This window comes from Brachypodium distachyon, chromosome 1 (assembly GCF_000005505.3).
Source record: "Brachypodium distachyon strain Bd21 chromosome 1, Brachypodium_distachyon_v3.0, whole genome shotgun sequence".
Classification (NCBI taxonomy): domain Eukaryota; kingdom Viridiplantae; phylum Streptophyta; class Magnoliopsida; order Poales; family Poaceae; genus Brachypodium; species Brachypodium distachyon.
The window spans coordinates 598315-617891 of NC_016131.3; the positions used below are offsets into that span (position 1 = coordinate 598315).

Genomic DNA, 19577 nt, shown 5'->3' on the forward strand with positions numbered 1-19577 from the left:
TTCGTGAACTGGAGTGGGCTGGATTCGATATTGCAGTCGGGAGGCCCAGACCTGCGGTTCCTACCACCTCGTGCTTCCCCATCCTCACCACCGGTGGCCGGAGAACTCTCCCCGGCCGCATCCGCAGCACGCAACGAAACGAGCCATGAGCCTCCTCTCGTCTGTGGTCGCCTGCTGCCTCCCACCACCAACCTCCGCCGCTCCTCCGCGCCTCCTCAACAACAAGGACCACCGCCCGAGAACCGTCGGGCGAAGGTATCCATCCATGCCTCTGTTGTTCTGTCCCCATGATGAATCTCTTCCGGAGTCTAACTACGCGGCTTCTGATTATCGTTATCATTTCTTGTGCCCCCGCCTTCCCTGGATTGAACTGAAGAGACCTCGTGCTCAGGAGCAGCGAGCTCGCCACTCTCGCCGCCATCTTCCACTTCAGGTACGGTGGTCAACCGCCCCGGCGCCTCCCGGTCTCGGTCTATCCTTCCATAGCTTTTTCTATGTATTTGAGGCTCAATTTCACAAGAAATGCCTTTAATTAAGCAGCATAGCTGTGGAACTGTGGAGAAACTCACAGCACCACCTACAGACACTGTAATCTAGCCAGCCCACTCTACTGTTTTGCTGTTGATACAGACATCGAAATTCAGCATCTGAGCTCGCAAGGAGAATGCAATTGACTGAATTCATTCTTTTTTGTTCTGAACTGACAAGAGTGCATCTTTTCTTTCTCTTGGTCTCACGGGCGGGCGGCTGCCTCAGTGGCACCAAACCGAGCTATCTTGGCGTTCAGAAGAACCCTCCATCTCTTGCATTGTGCCCTGCAACCAATAACTGTGTATCCACATCGGAGAAGATAAGCGACTCGAATCACTATGCTCCCCCATGGTAACCATTTCCCTTTGTTTCTTTCTTGCACAATATAATGTTATTTCAGTTGCGTGTCCTGCATGCAGCTTTCTGAATTTTGAGCACTTGTCCACCACAACCATAATCACACCCAAACTTTCGGTTGAACAGTAGACTTGGCTTCATTCATTCGCTGTACCGGCAGATTAGTTATAGTCTGCCGGTTTCAGTTATTCCATATGGAAGTTCTTGATGAAAAAAAAAATTCTAACTTCATCGAGTTAGTATATGTAAAGTACTGCCCAAAATCCGACAGAACACGAGTTACCGTTTTCCACATTTTTGCTGAACTGTTGATTGAACTGTTGAAGTACTCTGGCTTTATAAAGGTAAACTTGACCTCACTACAGTATGGCACAAATAAATGCATGCATCTAGCAACTCAAACCGGCCGTTAGTATCAGTTTAAAAAACTGCCGTTAATAAGAAAAGTCCCCCTCTTAGTATAGCAAGGAAGGGTACTTGTCAGTAAGTTTTTCTTCAAGAGTTCTTTTTATCTAGAATTTGTAGTAACAATTTTCAGAGATTCATCTGTGGTTTTGTTCTAGGAATTATAATCCCAATGATGGGCGCAGGGGTAAGCCCATAAGCAAAGATGAAGCCATGAAAGAGCTCATTGAAGTGGTAAGTATTAACGCAAAGTCTCAGGGAAATTAAAGATCAATAACTTGTTTCTGTCCGGGGCAATTGAAGGGTAAACGATAGCAAGGCATGCCAGCATATTTTATTTAGTTGTAATTTACTACGATGGTTATTGGCAGGTGACGAAAACAAAGCCAGACAACTTCAGTCCACGTGTAGTAGAGAAAGGAGACGACTATATTCGGGTTGAATACGAGAGCCCTATATTTGGGGTAGAACCTTGTTACTCTTGTAAGCTAATATTCAGCACATGCGTCGATTGCCTGCTGTTCAATAATGACTGCGCATTGCTTCTCTGCAGTTTGTAGATGATGTTGAGTTCTGGTTCCCTCCTGGCAAGAAATCGATTGTTCAGTATCGATCAGCATCTCGGTCAGGATTTATCGACTTCAATGCTAACAAGAAGAGAGTCAAGGCAAGCACATCCCTAGCATTTCTGTCATTTTGTCTTCCTAACCAACTCTATAAATCAAATACCACAGTTCATGGTATGATGTGTCAGTCTTGTTCTATGGCAGGCACTGAGATTAGCATTGGAAAAGAAGGGCTGGGCTTCAGAAAGCAGTTTCTGAACGAACTAGGGCAGCTGTTAACTGACCATTTGGTAATACCGCTGCTCCTTATAATTTATCACCCTGCAGAATGCCTGCTAGAAAATCGGTCAATTTTTCTTAAGGTTTACATGACACAGACAGCGTCATGGCAGCAAAAGAGGATGCTTTTCACTTGCCGACCTCATCCTAATCAGTAGCAGCACCACTTCATATTTGGGTGCATGCATTCTCGTTGCACTCCATAGAAATTGCAGCATTATTATGATACCATATGGCTAGCATGCATACATCTTTGTAGCGATGTTGAGTTCTGGTTCCCCCCCCCCCCCCCCCCCCCCCCATTGAATCTGGAGCAGGTGCCCATCCAGTCTAGCTTCCTCAACTTTGAGTAGTGGCCACGCAAGGTGGGGAGAGAGATCTAGAGATCTCCATCTCTCTTGCTTTTCGTTGCTTTTAGGTCAGCGGTTTTGCACAGCAGTAAGCACCTTGACTCCAGGCTAGTGTCAGTTGTGCGATAGTTAGTGGCTGCCTAGCTTGGTCAATTTTATATTGCATCGTCGGGCATACCATATAGTATCATGATGACAGGTTTGACAGAAACAAGCATTTGATTAGCCAAATGCATTTTGCAATATTTCAGCTAGTGAGGTTCCTGCCTATCGATATCATATCATGACTTTGCTTTTTCCAGCCAAGCCAGGGCTAAGGCGCACTCACCACCCAGCAATGGAATGGAGTCAAAAGGGCGATCCATCGATGAGTCAAACCCAACAAAGTCTAGTGTACTAGGAAGTGTACTACAGTACTACTTCTTGACTTGTGGTCGATCATGCAAAAGGCTCCTGTCCTGTATGTATATGCATGGACTGGCAAAAAATAAAATAAAAAAATACAACACTTCAATTTGTGTTGATTATGTTTAATTATCATTCAAGTGTCAAAACCAGTGCAAATGCCAACTATGATGAATGCCATGTCACTGGGGTGGTTGCGATTTGCACTGGTTCTGATATTACATTTGGGTGTGTGTGCATTTGAAGTTGAGGGTGAAATCAAATATGCTCTTTTCCCTTCCCTTTTGGGCTATATATCTATATGGTTGACAAATTGAAAAGGTTTCTTCTTTACATATAGCGTGGACCGAATGTCATGATATGCTACTTTGGTGCATGATTGACTCTCCCAGTCTATTTCCTGCTAGCTAGGAGGATTAGTACTATAGTGCCAGTACCTTATTACAGATAGCTTGTTATGCTAAATTTCCATGTAACTTCAAATCATACACATTGTTTCCTTTTCTTTATTTCTGTTTTTTGGAAGAGGCACTTTCTTTTGCACTTTCGGACTTTATCCTACAGTTTTATCTATAAAAAAAATAATCTAGAAGACATTAGAGTCACAGGGTCAGGGTGTTGAAAAGGAAGGTAATCTGAGTCTGATAGTGACTGAGAACAAATAAATCGCTAGATTGATTCACCTGTCTCCCAACACTTCCCAGGTACTACTACTATACACCAGTTAAGTGGCACTCAAAATATGCAGTCAACACAGCCAGTCAGATTATATGCTGCCTCCACACAAAGTGTTGCAAGCTGCAGGTGTGGCCTAGCTAGCTTGTTTACATTATGAGGTTGGCTAAGGTAGGTAGCCAATGGATGTGTGGATCCATGTGTTTGGGTTAAGGTCAAATCAAGAGATGATTCAGATGGATGGATATGGATGCACCACCACTCCACCACCTTGAGTTGTCTTGTGGTCAAATTTACCCCTTTGCTACCTCACAAGAATATAATCCAGTTTCAAGCACCAGCTAATCGTGAACATGACCACACATTCCCATATCACTATCACCACTGAACTTTCACAAAACCCACAAGTTTGCACCCTGCTACCAAACATTCCCAAGCTTACCACTTTGATCATGTTTTACACATTTCAGAATAGTACTAGCACGTAAACATTTTCTTTTTTTTTCCTTGCCCAATAGTGTTGTCCTAGGAAGTGTACTACTAGCTAGGAATTGAAGAAGCCCTTGACACATTTTTGCAGCTTCCATTCAAATTTCTGTATATACTACTACACTTACATAGTTTGTGCTGGTAGTAGTATAAAGGGAATGCCAGTGGTTGGCTCTTGCCTTCTTCTTCTTCTTAATAAGCTTGCCCACTTGCAATCCCTTCCGGGAGACAGCTCGACCGATCAACGCCCATGGCGCGCGAGTCATGGCTCGCCAAGGTCCGGTCGGCCATGACCTCTTCCTCCTCCGGAAAGTCGTCTTCCTCGGGAGCGCCGCCGCCGGCCGGCGGGAAGAAGAAGGCGAGCAGCAGCAACGTGGGCATCCTGGCCTTCGAGGTGTCGAGCCTGGTCTCCAAGCTCCTCCATCTGTGGCGCGCCGTCGGGGACGCGGCGGTGGCGCGGCTCCGGCACGAGATCGTCCACCTCGACGGCGTCCGCAAGGTGGTCTCCGAGGACGACGCCTTCCTCCTCCGCCTGGCCGCCGCCGAGCTCGTGGACGCGCTCCGGTCGGCGGCGGACGCCATCGCGGCCCTCGCCGCCGCGCGCTGCGCCGACCCCTGCCTCCGCGAGTTCCGGGACGCGTTCATGGAGTTCGCCGACGCCGGGATCGACCGGCACCGGTGGTCGGCGCCGTCGTGGAAGGAGATGGAGGGTCGGGCGCGCAAGCTGGAGAAGCAGGTGGCCAGCACCGCCGCGCTCCGGCGGGCCATGGAGGAGCTCGCGGACGCGGAGCACGGGCTCCGCAGGTTCCTTCGGGCCGATGTCGTCGTCTCCGGCTCCGGTGGAGGAGGAGGGCATCATCGGCGGAGCATGTCGGCGAGCAAGATCTCGGCGGCATCGGAGCAGCAGCAGGCGATCTTCTCGAAGAAGCAGGAGGTGAAGCAGCTGAAGCAGACGTCTCTGTGGGGATGCAGCTTCGACGCCGTCGTCTCCTCCATGGCGCGCACGGCCTTCACCATCATCGCGCGCATCAAGCTCGTCTTCGTCTTCCCCGGCGCCGGCGGACAGGACCACCAGAGGCCGCTTCACCGGAGCCTCACCCTCTCCGCCGTGGTCCACCCGTCCTCCGCCGAGCCGCCGGCGCCGTCGCGCAAGTCGATGTCGATGGAGGCGGCGCCGCCGTTCGACGTCGACGACATCGTCCGGAGCCGGCGGCGAATCGGATCCTTCTTGGAGCAGAGCGCGGTGGCGCTGGTGCCGGCGGCGGGGACGCTGGGGGCGGCGGCGCTGGCGCCGCGGTACGCCGGGCTGGTGGCGGCGATCGAGCGGATGGCGCGGCGGCGGCCGGGGCTGCTGGTGACGGACGACCAGGAGCGGGACGAGCTGTACGGGATGCTGCCGGCGAGCGTGCGCGCGGAGCTCCGGGCGCGGCTGCGCGGCGCGAGCGTGCACCGGCCGGACCCGGGGCTGGCCGGCGAGTGGCGCGCCGCGCTCGGCGGCATCCTCGAGTGGCTGGCGCCCATGGCGCACGCCACCGTGCGATGGCAGGCGGAGCGCAGCTTCGAGCAGAGGAAGTCGACGACGGCCGCCATGGAGACGATGCAAAAGCCCCGGCTTGTCGGCGGGAACACGTTCTTGCTGCAGACGCTGGAGTTCGCGGACCGGGGCAAGGTGGAGGCGGCGGTGGCGGAGCTGCTCGTCGGGCTCAACTACGTGTGGAGGTTCGAGAAGGAGATGAGCTGCCGCGCGCTCTTCGCCGTCCACCGCCAGTTCCTGCAGGAGCGCGGCGGCGACTTCGCCGGCGTTAACGACGAAGACGAAGGCTGCCGAGGCAACGGCAATGCAACAGTAAGCTCCTGCGCCTAGATCGATTGATCGCCAACCGACCGATCAGAAATCGACGAGAGAAATTATTCTGCGTGTGTTTGTTTCTCTTTGTCTTTGTCCATCCACCCCTAAGTAAGTTTTTTGTGGTAAACTGGGGCTGAGGAATGGGGATTTTATGGTGATTAATTGGAGTGCTTAATTGACTCCTCTTGCATCTAACAATAGTACATACAAATGTTATTCCTCCCATTGTAATACTAAATGTAGATATAGTATGCTGCTACTGTATTTTAATTTGTATGGTTGAGATCAACATGATCTTGATATCCAGCTTGCAAGTTTGACTTGTGACAATGCATTAACAGAAAGAAAGCTCCATCTCTGCATCAGTTGAACTTGAACAAAATGCTTGCCTAGATGCATGCATGGTGTACATATCAATGTGTCCACTCCAGGGGAGGCAGCTGTAAATCTCAAGTGTAGATTTGCTCCTAAATATAGCTAGTTAACTCCCTGCCGATCTATGTACTCAAGCATTCACCCTTTCTGACTATCTCAGCTCAGCAACTTGCTGCTAATTGTTTACTCAAATTATATATAATCTCCATGCATGTGACTAGGTAGAAGAAGTTTGATGAGGGACACATGGGGAGGGTAGTTGCATCTTGTGCATCGTTTGAGTGAGTCAATCATGATGTATGGAGGATTCCATGCACCACATGCTATCTAGCAGCTGCTCCTGGATGAATCAGAGGGAGTTGAGCTGCTCTAGATTAATGTATGTACTAATACTCCAGTTCAATTAAAGCTACTGGATACATCAGATCAGAGTCATACCAACCATGCATGCACCCACCAGTTCATACAAGGAAGAAGACCACAATCCTGTCTGAAATTGTTCAAAGTACCAAATATAAAGAGAGATTTAAGCTGGCTAGTGTTACTCTAAGTAACGAATTACAATTTATTTGAGCCATTGAATCAGTCTGCATTTTCCACACAAAAAGAAGAATCAGTCTGAATTCATACATTCGGTTTATACATGTCCCATCTTGCATAGAGGCTAGCTGGGGGTGAGTAGTGAAAGCTCCTGAACATAGATCAAAAGAATAATGTCACATGTGTTGTGTTTCCCTGATGAAGCAGTTAGTGCCTTTTTAAGGGGATCAATATGAACATTTCCTTTTGATGCCATGTCACTGTTGATGCGGTGGAAGACACTATCGCATCTTCCTGAAAAAGTCCATCCAGGCAGACATGCATGAGAAAAGCTGATCTTTCCTAAAACAAAACAGAAGAAAAACTTTGTATAGTATAGATAAAATGAAGAACAGCTACTTTAATCATGTCATGGAGGCGGGTCATGGAAAAATTAACAGGCCCAGCGGCTGGTGGTTATCTGAAGCTTTTAACTCAGATTGGTATATAGTTAATTAATTAGTAGTAGCTGCTCTAATCTCATTTTGTAGTATACTCTAATTAAAAGCTTGCATAGAGCTAGTAGACACTCAAACCATGAACCTACCTACCTACCATCTTGTACAATTCGTGCATATTATAAAGCTAGCACTCATACAGTCATACAACAGCAGAAACACGATATGTAGTATGATTTTGTAGCTTTAATTTCCCAACAAAAAGAAATGATTTCTGTAGCATTGCAAAGATGTGGGTGTGGGCGTGTGCATGATTGATTATGTGAAAACCGATTAATTCCTTGTCAGGATTGTATTTAAAGAGATAGCAGCAAAAACTATTAATTTATAATCTGGCTTGATTGTATACGTTGCTTTAAACTTGAGGCATCTTCTTATTCAGAATAGTGCAGATTGCAGAAACATGTGGCAACAATAGCTAGCTGCTAATTGCTTCTACATTCTCCTTATCTCACCAAGCTTAGTTAGCTTTCTCCAGCATTGTAGCTAGGCACAATTAAATCAGAAAAGAGGCACAACTTGTAGCAATAGATTACAGAGAAAATTAAATTTAGTCTTTCATGATTGGTCAGTGAGACCTTTGACTTGAGAACACTCGACTAGCCCAAGTGCATGCAGTAGAGTGGAGTGAGGGGCCTCTCCAAATTCCAAAAGCAAAACTTTATGGATTTTCTTTTCTTAACACGAAAGCACATATAGCATGCATTGATGATTTGGATCTTAGAGCATAGTTTTTTCATAACCTCTTCTTTCTAAAGAAGAAACAAAGGGAAAATAAAGTCTAGAATGGTGCTCTAAATTCTCTGATCTAATGAAGAGGCAGGCTATATATATGGATCCCTAGAAAGCAAAGATGCTTGTGTGCCTACAAAAATTAGAACTTGGCCAGATGTATGATGGTCTCCAACCATCCATCGTCGGGCTGCTGACGGCAATTAATTATTTATAATTACTTAACATAGGACTACAGGAGATAGATAATTACTGGACAAATCACACCACGCATGACTAATTGACTATATATTGCACTGCACAAGAACTGATGTGGGTTCCAAATGTTCCTACCCAGGTGGTAATATGGGCGTAAAGTTAGGATCGGATTGGTTTTCCTGAACAACTGTCGATTTCAGATTTGAGACAGCTGACTGATATATGCTTGCACTCATCTTTCTTGCTCACTGTTCTTTCGATTGACTAATTTATTGGGAAATAACCAGTGCAAATTATGGTGTAGAATCTGATGATAGTCTAGTTAATTTCGCAGAAACGCCAAATATATAAAGAATTGATTCGTTGTGCTCTTTTGGGATTTCATGCTAATAAAGTACATTGTGGGAAACGTAGGGTTCACAGTTTGGTGTGTAGGCTTTATTCGACATTCTCAAAACATTCCATCCCCTGATGTCTTTGTTTATCATGTAGTGTTTCTTCCACGAAAGGATAGATAAATGTATACATCTATGACACTTTCAGTTCATTAACCTTTATTTATCATGTAATCTTTGTATTAGCCTCAAACAGTGTGCCTGTGGCTAAATAACTCCGATCAATAGCATCAAAAGCACAAATAGTCATTCATTTCTAAATCAATCTCCCTTTTCCCACTTGTTTCTCAATATAACTAGCAATGTCATCCAGCAAAATGTCAAAAGCAATCCGTAAACCAAACATTTCAAAAGCACCATAGCATCAACAAAAACTATGTCGTCTCAGCATAGCCTAGTCAGACGAATTCCATGACTGCAATACCATTTCTGGTTAAGAGAACAAACCACTCCAGAGAGAACTTAAAGATTTTTTTACCAAAGGCAACCGATTCAACAGAGACTATAGTGCCATGATTGATGCCAGTCTTGATAACACACCCTATCTCTTTCTCCCTCTCCCTATTTTCGACAACTCTTGTCAGGCAGGATAAGACTAGGCTCAAACTCAAAGGAACCAAACTGAGATTCTGTGCATGTATAAAACTTGGCTACATTTGAACCTCTCCATCTTTCTTATTGTTCACTGTGGTAAGCTGTCTTGTAGAGGATGACCGTGATCCGATCAACCACTCATGTTGAACTAACCTCTGGAGCTAACCACAGTTTCACCTTTTTGTCATCCCCACAGCTCGCTAAAACAAATGCAGGAGGGCCACCTGAGGGAATCAACAAAACATGTGACTTAGACATCATAAACACATCTTCGGGCTGGAATTCTTCCAGCAAAAACGCACATCAAAGAATTTAAAGATGGTGACCAGAATGAGTGAACATGAGACATGAAGTAAATCGGCTCCAAACAGGAATTGTGTGTGCATGTCTGGCTATAGCTAATGTTTATCAGATCATAGCAGTGTGCCAAAGGGCTGACATACTCAAAAGTTCCGGTATGCGTTGGCACTGTGTTTGCAGTTTTGTGATACTAACCTAAGCAGATGCTGAAAGCTGAGTGCAGAATAACACGAACCAAAAAGACTGAGATCTCAAAGCATTGTATAAAACATACCATTTGGAATTGTCTGTGGAGCCCAGGCAATGCCAGATATATCACCTGAGTATATGCAGAAAACATGTCACTCCAAGCACATAGCAAAGGGGAAGATAACAACAACTTTGACTATAAAAGTGGCTGAAATTCTACAGAGGTAATATGATTAATCTTCTGAAGATCATACATAGATGAGGCTGTATTTTGTTTTTAATTCCAATGAAATGACAGCATGCAGAAGAAAATATTCAACTATACATTAAGATTATAAAACTACATGTTACTATAACAAACTCTGACTGGTATTTATTTAAACGGACGAATCCCATCCATTACTCCTTATGCATAAAGTTATTGAATGCCTAGAAAATAGGAACATTACACACCTTCATGAGCTTTCTCAGCTGTATCTAAAACTGTACCAGTTTCTGCACATAGCCATTGCAACGTTGATCCACTTGTTACAGCCAGAACTTTCCCATCTGGGGAGATGCCCATGTGATTGTACAGGCAAACTGAACCTTTTGAATCATGCAGCGGAATTGGAAAAACTCTCAAGGTTTTTGGATCTTCGTCAAGGTGATACCTTACTGCAAAAGTAACAGAAGTCATCAACTCCTGAGGAAAGAACAAAGCATTATATTTGAAAGAAGAACGGTAAAAGATAGGCAAAGGGCTCATATATGGCAGTATCTGCCAAACTTTATATTCATTAAGACACACCTATTGACCTATACAAGACTGTAAATTCAGTTTAAATGGTCAAATGACAAAGCATCTAACAAACGAGAAGGAACAGGCTAACAGTTGACAAGAACCATGACATCAAAACTTCAAAAGAGACTACACAATCATGCAGGCCACTACATCTCAGTAATATAAAATTGGTTTTATTTGAGTATTTGACTAATTAATCAATAGTTTTTAAGAAGGAAATTTCTGCCTCGGTGAAGGCAAAAAAGAAACTTTTAAAGTATTTTCCTTTAATCAAATCGAGCAATCCCGAAGTGGGTGAGAAAATATTAAACTAGTATCTCAAAATACAAAAGAGGTCCCATGGACTTATGGCGGCTTCTAGTAAACAGGGCTGAAACTGTTAGATATTATGAATTCAAACCAACAGGCACTTTCAAGGCATCAAGGACACGATGGTTGGTAGATAAAGAGCATACCATTGATATTCCATACTCGAATGGTTCCATCTTTTGATGCAGTAATAATCTTCTCAGAATCCGGAGCAAAACACAAGCTAGTAACAGCGCTCTGAATAAGAAACTTGTCAGCTTCTGTCCACAGGAATAGTCCGAAACATGGGTAAAAATGCACACAGGGAGGAATTTGACCTTGTGACCCTTGAGTTGCATAACTCTGTTAACCTCCTTAACTGAACTATCCTTCAAATAAACAATCTCCCACACCTAAAGAACAAAAATATTATTATAACTGGGAAAACAGTCAGTGAGCCAAATAGTGACTACTTCCGCAATGCAAAATATGCTTGGTGGATATCCAATTTGGTTCTTAATAACCCCTGGCATAAACATCACACGAGAGCCAAGAATAGTTTTCCAAAGGAAACCAATCTCAGTGATTTGACAGTCAAACAAAGGTAACATATGAGCTGGTCAGAAAGAGTGCAGTGACTAACATAAGTTGCCTAGCAGATAAAAAAATTCTATCACAAGCTTTATTGTAACTGAACACTACCAACCTTGACATCAGCAGTGAAAGCTGCAGCAGCTATGAAGCGGCCATTTGGGGATATGTCGGCCATATTGTTTTTCAACTGATTAGTGTCAACTGTTCCCAACTCCTTTCCGCTCTTTCCATGCCAAATTTTGATATCCGTTGCTGCAAATAGTTAAAAAATAAATCTTAATATAGTATATATAACTAATAAACTGGAATGGAGTCCTTAATGTCACACAGTTGCTTCAACTGATACGACTGCGTCGGGAAATAGCATACTCCCGTCGCATGTGTTTTTTTTACAGGACAAAAAAGGAGGGCTACAACTTATTCCCCGCCATTCCTAGAAACAGGATGCACTGCCCTCATTGCTGTAATCCTGCTGAAAATGCCCCTGAGAACCGCTGCCCTCGTCCCCAAATCGGGCAACTCATTTAAATTGCTGTTCCCACATGTAGTTTCCTCTCATAAACTGCCTCCAGATTTGTTTGGGAGAGAGCCAGTGCATGATATCCTTCCATCAATGCATGGACCATATATGGGGTGCTAGTTAATTAATGCTACCTATCTTCGTTTCTTCTCCAGTGCATAATCTCCTACATGAGAAGATGTGTCCAATATATCGCATGGTACTTAATGCTACATATCGCTAATCGTGAGCTAAACCAGGGGCAAAACAGTCCAGCTTAACCACGTGCGGAGTCTTGTCTTTGCAAAAATACTTACGCACCCTGTAATAAGGAATGAGTGACGAGGCATTAGAACCAACCCTACCAGTGTCAACTAGGAAAAGCCAAACCGGTGTCTTGTCAGGTGGGTCTGGTTTCCCAACACTGTCCCAAACTCAGAACTTCAACCCACTGCATCACTTGTATTAAAACACAGCTGACGGCTTGATCCGGAGTTCCGGACTATCGAACTGTGAGGTCGACGCTTGACCGGTTCCCTCGCCAGTCCAGTTTTATAGGCTATGGTAATTTTCTGTCTCCATTGACATTGCAAAACAGCCTACTTGTCCCAAGAAAAAATAATCTAACCTTGACTCCTTCCACTACATGCAACTCAGAGATCCAGGTCAATCAGAGACCATGCACCCATTTCTCAGAACTTAACAATGAAGAGCATGTATTACTCCCATGTGCAAACGAAACACAGGGCAGCAGCATTTCTCATCAAAGTTTACGTGCTCACAAATAGCAGTGCGGCAATCGACCATTACATTAGGGGAAAAAACTCTGGCAGCATATATGGAATTATGGATCATGGTGAAATAATGAATGCAGCAATTAAAAATTACTCCCTCCTATCCATAATAAGTGTCTCAGACTTAGTACAACTTTGTACTAAATCTGAGACACTTGTACTAAGTCTGAGACACTTATTATGGATCGGAGGGAGTAACATTTAATTTGTAAAAAAGGAAAGAGTTCCGACGCATGCTTAATGACAGTAATTGCAAATGTTCGAAGACCATTACAGATGGAAAATGCACAACCTTAAAGGCTACTATATTAAGCAAGCCTGATTTACGAGTAACTAGTTTAAAAGGAGTGAAACCTAAAAAGTGAACAGCCAATACCTTCAGAGCAAGAAATCACTATTGTGCTCCCATCACCAGTCCCATGAGTCGCGCGCGCTGCAGCAAGGTTCAGCACTGATTCCTTGCCATGAATCTTTTTGTGATCCCACTTGATCTCAGGAGGAGAAAGCTTGCCCTGCTGTTTGTTTCCCGCAGTTGGCGGAGCACTAACATCCGCATACATATAGAGAGACGAGCCTAAGAGCGCCTGTGCCGCCACAACAACAGATGACGACCCTTCTGAGAAAGCGATTGCTGTAGGATGTGCCCCAGCAGGCAAGTTGATCCTCAGAATCCTGCAAAACCCTTGCGGCATTAGAACATATTGTAATAAAGGAGGATAACTCGTATAGAATGGAATAGCTTACTTAAAGCTCTTGCTTGACGCGTCATCGATCCTGAATACTCTCACAGCTCCATCAGCGCACACTGCAGCAGGAAGCAGCAAATATATACATATTGAAATTTCTAGATTGGTTGATCAAGTGCAACACTCGTGAACTGTGTGAGTGATGCCTATGTAGAAATCTTTTAATTTATGAATCAGCCGACCAAATAAAATGGTTCCTACGGAAATTCTAAACTTTCAAGGAGTGAAAACCAAGATAGATCTTCATCAGATTTAAGCTCACCGGTGGCCAGGTTGCTGCCGTCGCTGGAGAAGTCAAGTGCAGTGACGCCGTCAGTGTGCCCCCTCAAGGTGTTGAGGTCGAAGTGGTGGTGCTTCTTCGCAGCATCCTAGTAGAAGAGAATGCAGTTGAGATCACATTCGCTGCACGTTTCTATATACATGTCCACCGAATCAAGAAGATCGTGTCTGCTATGGTGCGTTCCTAAATCCTAATCAGACTAGATGAGAAGAACAGTTGGTTGGGATCAAGTCAGCGCATCCATCTGCTTGTAAGTAATCAAGGGCACCATGAATCCTGTCCAGGTAGTAGTACTCACTACTAGCTACTGTGTGGTAGTAGTAGTAGTAGCAGTACTGCAGTAGGGTGTGGTAGTAGTAGTAGGCAGTAGCAGTACTGCAGTAGGGTGTGCGTGTGATGAGCGAGGAGATGGATTCACCTTGTCGGCGGCGGCGTGGTGGTGGGGGCGGGCGTGGCCGCCCTTCTTGTGCTGGTTGGAGAGGCGGACCTGCTTGGGCAGGTCGGCGGCGGCGGCGGTGGCGGAGGGTGGCACGTGCGCGATGTCGGCCCGCTTGCGGCGGAGGTAGCCGGCGAGGAAAACGAGCGCGACGGCGCCGCCGAGGAGCGCCGAGAGGAGGGGCACCGAGAGCGCTGACGCGACCTGCACCGCCGCCGCCATCTCTTCTTCTTCTTCGACGAGCGATCGAGTCTGCGGAATTGGATCGGCTTCCTTTCGTCTCCAACAACACTTCCTCACCGAGAGAGAAGTGGAGAGAGAACTAAGACCTGTGCCCTCTTGGGCTGCATTGCATTCTGGGCCAAAAAGGAAAAGCCCACTGCAATTGTTGCCCGTCCCGCGGCGTCTCTTCGATTTTTTTTCACGTTTTTTTTATAAAAACAGGGAGGAGAAAAATCTAGGCAGGAATTGTTCGAAAATGGCGTAAATAAAATTCCAGTATATTTCATGATTCAACCACCAGGCCAAATGAAGGTCAAAGCTTACAGCATTCCAGTTATATCTAGTGCCAGAACAAACGCCTACTGAAACATCCTTCATTCTCTGTGACACAACACTCTCCAACTAGGTACAACAGAACAGATGAAGAGATGCAAGCAACAACAGGATGTGCAGATCCAGGAGCTCAACGATGCCTAGCACGCGGCGAGCCAGATGATGCGAGGAGTCGACAAACTTTCGGCCTTCGGCTTTGGAGGTGGCGGGGTGAATTGTTTGTGTGGACTTCACCGCTTGTTCAGCAGGGCCTTCCTTCTTCACAGAGCAGACCTCCGGAATCCTGTTATAGCAAGTCGAAAAATAGTCAGATGTAGAAGTATCAGGATTTTTTCTAAACCAAAACTTCCCAGAAAACCGGGACCATGATGGTTTTGGTTCGTTCCCTGTTTCTGGGCTTCTGGCCAGTCGCATTTTCAAACTGTATTTGTGTTTCAAGATTCAAGTTGCTTGAGGCATATAGTAGAAGTGATAATATGCATATTCCAGCTAAGGATTGAGATGGAAGGTTTTGGATGAACCGGCCAGGGCTAAGAAAAGTGAAACCAGGCCAGTTGCTGGTGATTTCCCTAGCCTCGAGACACATGGTAGGATAAGGATGTTTTTGCTTTTTGAGAACTCATACAACAGCTAGTACATTTTTAACAGAAGTTTAAAATCATCTTACCATCTGATGCTCTCTTGCGAAGATCAGAAAGGGCTACGGCAATTTTAGCACCTGTAAGAGCATTGTTCTTTACAAGTGCAATATCTGGATATGCTAAGGAGAAGTTTCTGCAAATGTAGGAAGTCACAAGAGAACAAAAAACCAAATAAACTTTTGTCTGCCCACACGTGCCTTTGCATTTTTCCTCATAAAGTATGGCTTAATATCTCATTGTTACAAAGAATTTAAGAAAGAAAGGAAAGCCAAATTACAGCTTACAAAATAGAAAAATTAACTGCCAAAACTCAAAATTACGGGTGAATATGGATAAATAATGTAATTTCCTAATAATACACCACAGGAAAAAAATTATAGGATACTGGCTTCCAATGAAGATCCTCCGGTTAGTACTTTCACTCTGTCAAGGATGAAGGGGGTGATTGCGTTTCCTATTATCTTTTTATCACTGAGAAACAAAGTACACATCATTAGATGACATTTCTATTATTCGTACACACACATGTTAGCCTGCCTGCACGCTGCACACGGAGAAAAAGAGCAAGGAGCCGGGACTGTACTCTGCTTCCTTGAGGGCTTGCTGTATTGCAGACTCTATAACGTTTCCTGAAGCTGCGTGTTGCTTGGGAATTGGCACTGCAATAAGAATACCAGATGCTAGATGCATATTCTTGTTTGCATCTGCATCACAATTGACTCAAGTAAGCAACTCATAATGAAGTCTGCAGAACATCCCAAAAGAAAATATGTATTGGTCCTTAAAGAACATTACTACCGTACTGAGGGATCTGCTAATTTGAGGCTTTTCTGCCTGAGTTATAACAGTAGTAGAATCTCAATTCATTTCCTACGTAGTCTTGATTTTGGGTTTTACAAACATACCATGTCGAGCTATCAAAAGTTGAGCATGTTAAGTGTAAATTTCAACTACGGTACTGATTTTAAATTTGACCTGATTCTAAATTCACATTAAGCTATAGAATCCTCTGATCAAGAACTTAGAAAATACAGAAGAAGCACATGTCCAATGTTAATACTTACATATTATCTTGGCGCACTCTTCTGAAGAATCAACGCGACATTGCACCTACGTTAAGGAAATAGGAGTCACATAGAGGATGCATCCACCAATCTTTTGAATTGAAGAACAGATACTTTCTCATTTAAAGTTGAGACTGAAACCGCAAGATATCTACTTTTAATGTCTCTTCCAACAAACTGTTTACCAAAATCCTTTCGACAGAAATTTAAGACCTGCAACATTCATTTGAGTGGCAAAATATTTTCCACCAAGATGTTACTGTGGAAAGTAAGAGAACAATCTAAGATGAACAACATTCAATTTCAGGAATATAGTGCATTCTGAACTCTCAGTAATCCGTGGAAGCTAAAGTCTTGGACAAAGGAACAAATCAAATTATAATTTATTTGTCAGAAAAAAATGTAGTTCTACCTTACAGCCACTGATTTCGGTGAAGAAAGCAGGAAATTCGTTGGTTCTGTAAGCAACAACTGTTACCCCTTGAGTTTCCTGTTAAGGCAATCATTTAAAAGAACTGGATTAGGCACCGAAACAAAATTGCATCTACTGCAATAGCATGCCATAAACAGACCAAATTATAAAGCTCCAAGGAACTCCTTTACCAGGCCATACTAGAGCCTTTCGTTATGAATTGTTTGAAGGGCTCATCTTAAATTATGTGCATAAGAGAATGAACAGGAGATCTTTCTGATAAAACAAACATCGATCAGTTGTGGATCTAGTGGTTTTTCATCCTTAGTCCCTTAAGTATCGTGTTCTGTTGGACATAAAAGGAGGCAATTCCAAGGCAGCAGTCCTGTATATATCTTGAGTGAAGATTGTTGATGACAAAATTTGCATAGGAACTTGTTTACTTTTTGTGCCAACTCATTTCCAGTTCTGGATTTCTTACTACTTCAGATACTGATTTCTATATTTGGTCAAGAGAAATGCAGTTCATCAAATTTGAATTTTGATTAGGCCCGTCCTCTCATTGCAGACATGTTGGTTAAGGCATCATTATTAGGGGTAAAAATAACTAATCTAACTCTACAGCAACTATATTTCATTAAAAGAAAACCATTGTTTTATCTATATGCAGTTTTTTGGAGTCTATTGCTATGGCCTTTCTATGCCTATGTGTTCTAACCAAGATTAATACAAAATTTTACTGGAAGTGCCTCCAATTTGGACAGCTACTCCGTCAGTACTTCAGTATCAAACCCAGAAAAAAAAAAGTAGGTACAAACTGTCAAGCATCCAATGTCCTAGCAAGAAAATTTACATAAGGGCCTGTTTGGGTTGCTATATTTTTAGCGGGAGGGCTGGCATTCAGTTCAACTTTTGGGGGAGGTGAACTAAATACCAGCCCCTCCCACAAAAAATGCAACAGTCCAAGCAGGACCTAAAAGTTCATTCTTCATAGATCGAAAGAGTTATATCATGGGATGAGTGCAAAGGATAATACCAAGTACTCAAGTGTCCGTGCTATGTCCAAAATGGACTTCACGCCGGCTGAAACAACAGCCACTGGAGTCCTTCCAAGTTCAGTTAAGTCAGAGGAGATGTCCATGGCTGCATCAAAATGGTAATTGCATCAAGATGTGAGCACTTGTTTGTAGGCTGACAATTACTACGAATGGTATTTAAGTAAGATATGTCAATCAAGTTAACAATGTGCCCCTGGTCTCTTGGTAGTGCATTTTAAAGAATAGGGGAAAGGTGCATTTCGATAGGAATATCAGTAGTACACTTTTCACCTAAATAAGGACTCCTTAAAAAAACTGAAAGCTGCTTACTTTTTTCACCATGTCGGTGCACACCTCCAATCCCCCCGGTCACGAAAATTGGTATGCCTACCTGAACTTCAAAATAACTTATATCGTTATATATGGAGACAAACATTTGGTGCTAACTATGCCTAGCAGTCGTAAACACGCAAAATGGCTAATCAAATCAAGCCACGACAATAAGACCAATAAGGTGTGGTGCTTTCAGAAAGGACCTTGTGAGCAAAAAACATAGTGGCAGAAACCGTCGTAGCACCATTGCCACCAGAAGCAACCTGTCAATTAGTAAAGATAAAAACGAAAGCAATAAAATGATAAACATAGATAGATAAAAAATATTTAAACACAGGGACTATAGACTAGACATGAGGTATATTTGACATTACATGAGTCACATGGTTTTAATTCTTTTTTTCTAATTTCTGCAATTCCTTTGTTGCTCTCTTCCTCTCTTTGTAAATCTCCCTTGTACAGTTAAAGTGTTTTAATGAAAATTAGGTAGGGGTCTTCCCTTCTCGGCTTAGCTTGAAAATAAATAAATAAACAGATGCTTCTGCCTCAAATTGGGATGCCAATTTTAATGTAGTGTGAAAGACAATTTTCTATCGTGTAAGGTACTCACAACTTGTGCAATATCCCTTCTAGCTGTCTTCTGAAATTGCCTTCCGCTTATAGCCAATCTCTCCAACTGTTCACTGTTAAGCCCTATCATTGCATGATGAACATTAGAAGATACATGGAAGATTATTCACAGCTTATGGTGTGCGTCTGGGCTAAAACTTCGAACAGGGGATGGGTCTGTTGCCCATAAGATAGATAAAATTCACTTAATAAAAGGAACTGTCAATAATCGCGGAAATTTGAATCGGAAAGATGCAACCAACAGGTGAAAATCTATTAACTCTCCAGTAGCCGTTGACAAGTGCACAAAGTCTGGGCAGGTAAAATGGTAACGGGGAATTTACCAACATGCGGCACACCATCCAGAATTGCTATGGTGGCCGGAACAGCTCCGTTCTCCCGGACGATGGCCTCCACCTCCATGGCCGTCTGGAGGTTCTTCGGGTACGGCATACCTGCAACGGAACGCCAATTAATCTCCAAGAATCCAGGTAGGCTTTGAAGGGCAAATCGCGAAAAGCTGACGCTTATTACCGTGGCAGATGATGGTGGACTCGAGGGCGACGACGGCCCCGCCGCACGCGAGCGCGGCCTCAACCTCCGGAGATACCGCTAATCCCACTGGCGACGGGCTTCCCCGCGGCGGCGCCGTCGACGACATCCCTCCCCTGCGATCGCCTCCACCGGTCCCCTTCTACGCCCTCTGACTCTCTGAGACTGTCGACGAAACCGGAAAACGGCGGCTCCCGCTTCCGCAGCCGGCTCGCGTACTTCGACTA

General features: G+C 44.3%; 4 protein-coding genes across 4 annotated transcripts; 2 read left to right on the plus strand and 2 right to left on the minus strand.

Annotated features, from left to right (window-relative positions):
• Window positions 1-55: 55 nt before the first annotated feature.
• On the plus strand, window positions 56-3174 carry LOC100844407. Its single transcript, XM_003558818.4, has 8 exons — window positions 56-255; window positions 377-433; window positions 757-882; window positions 1452-1527; window positions 1665-1757; window positions 1847-1960; window positions 2064-2149; window positions 2791-3174. Exons 1-7 carry the CDS (start codon window positions 146-148, stop codon window positions 2115-2117), a joined length of 630 nt encoding a protein of 209 aa, XP_003558866.1. The 5' UTR covers window positions 56-145; the 3' UTR covers window positions 2118-2149; window positions 2791-3174.
• Window positions 3175-3632: 458 nt separating this feature from the next.
• LOC100840563 lies at window positions 3633-6271 on the plus strand. The gene has a single exon (XM_003558891.4). It carries the CDS (start codon window positions 4308-4310, stop codon window positions 5919-5921), a length of 1614 nt encoding a protein of 537 aa, XP_003558939.1. The 5' UTR covers window positions 3633-4307; the 3' UTR covers window positions 5922-6271.
• A 2621-nt stretch (window positions 6272-8892) lies between these two features.
• On the minus strand, window positions 8893-14445 carry LOC100833933 (transducin beta-like protein 2). Its single transcript, XM_003558957.3, has 10 exons — window positions 14130-14445; window positions 13694-13799; window positions 13430-13490; window positions 13062-13357; window positions 11505-11644; window positions 11137-11211; window positions 10966-11056; window positions 10180-10383; window positions 9812-9856; window positions 8893-9461 (listed from the first exon to the last, which is right to left on the minus strand). The coding sequence occupies exons 1-10, from the start codon at window positions 14367-14369 to the stop codon at window positions 9376-9378; spliced, it is 1344 nt and encodes a 447-aa protein (XP_003559005.1). The 5' UTR covers window positions 14370-14445; the 3' UTR covers window positions 8893-9375.
• Window positions 14446-14626: 181 nt separating this feature from the next.
• LOC100825346 (pseudouridine-5'-phosphate glycosidase) lies at window positions 14627-19564 on the minus strand. Its single transcript, XM_003559015.4, has 12 exons — window positions 19333-19564; window positions 19143-19253; window positions 18800-18882; window positions 18393-18452; window positions 18187-18247; window positions 17856-17962; window positions 16820-16897; window positions 16408-16453; window positions 15927-16047; window positions 15729-15814; window positions 15370-15453; window positions 14627-14985 (listed from the first exon to the last, which is right to left on the minus strand). Exons 1-12 carry the CDS (start codon window positions 19457-19459, stop codon window positions 14963-14965), a joined length of 987 nt encoding a protein of 328 aa, XP_003559063.1. The 5' UTR covers window positions 19460-19564; the 3' UTR covers window positions 14627-14962.
• Between the last annotated feature and the right edge of the window lie 13 nt (window positions 19565-19577).

What these genes read in the sequence shown, in the direction of transcription:
- LOC100825346 (XM_003559015.4), bottom strand. Translation starts at nt 19,459, where the DNA reads ATGTCGTCGACGGCGCCGCCGCGGGGAAGCCCGTCGCCAGTGGGATTA. An exon ending in GGATGGTGTGCCGCATGTTG is followed by an intron (nt 18,883 to 19,142) that starts GTAAATTCCCCG and finishes ATGCAATGATAG; the next exon opens with GGCTTAACAGTGAACAGTTG. An exon ending in CTATGTTTTTTGCTCACAAG is followed by an intron (nt 18,248 to 18,392) that starts GTCCTTTCTGAA and finishes TTTGAAGTTCAG; the next exon opens with GTAGGCATACCAATTTTCGT.
- LOC100840563 (XM_003558891.4), top strand. Translation starts at nt 4,308, where the DNA reads ATGGCGCGCGAGTCATGGCTCGCCAAGGTCCGGTCGGCCATGACCTCT.
- LOC100833933 (XM_003558957.3), bottom strand. Translation starts at nt 14,369, where the DNA reads ATGGCGGCGGCGGTGCAGGTCGCGTCAGCGCTCTCGGTGCCCCTCCTC. An exon ending in AGTGATTTCTTGCTCTGAAG is followed by an intron (nt 11,645 to 13,061) that starts GTATTGGCTGTT and finishes AACTATTTGCAG; the next exon opens with CAACGGATATCAAAATTTGG. An exon ending in TGCAACTCAAGGGTCACAAG is followed by an intron (nt 11,057 to 11,136) that starts GTCAAATTCCTC and finishes TTTCTTATTCAG; the next exon opens with AGCGCTGTTACTAGCTTGTG.
- LOC100844407 (XM_003558818.4), top strand. Translation starts at nt 146, where the DNA reads ATGAGCCTCCTCTCGTCTGTGGTCGCCTGCTGCCTCCCACCACCAACC. An exon ending in TGAAAGAGCTCATTGAAGTG is followed by an intron (nt 1,528 to 1,664) that starts GTAAGTATTAAC and finishes GGTTATTGGCAG; the next exon opens with GTGACGAAAACAAAGCCAGA. An exon ending in CTAACAAGAAGAGAGTCAAG is followed by an intron (nt 1,961 to 2,063) that starts GCAAGCACATCC and finishes GTTCTATGGCAG; the next exon opens with GCACTGAGATTAGCATTGGA.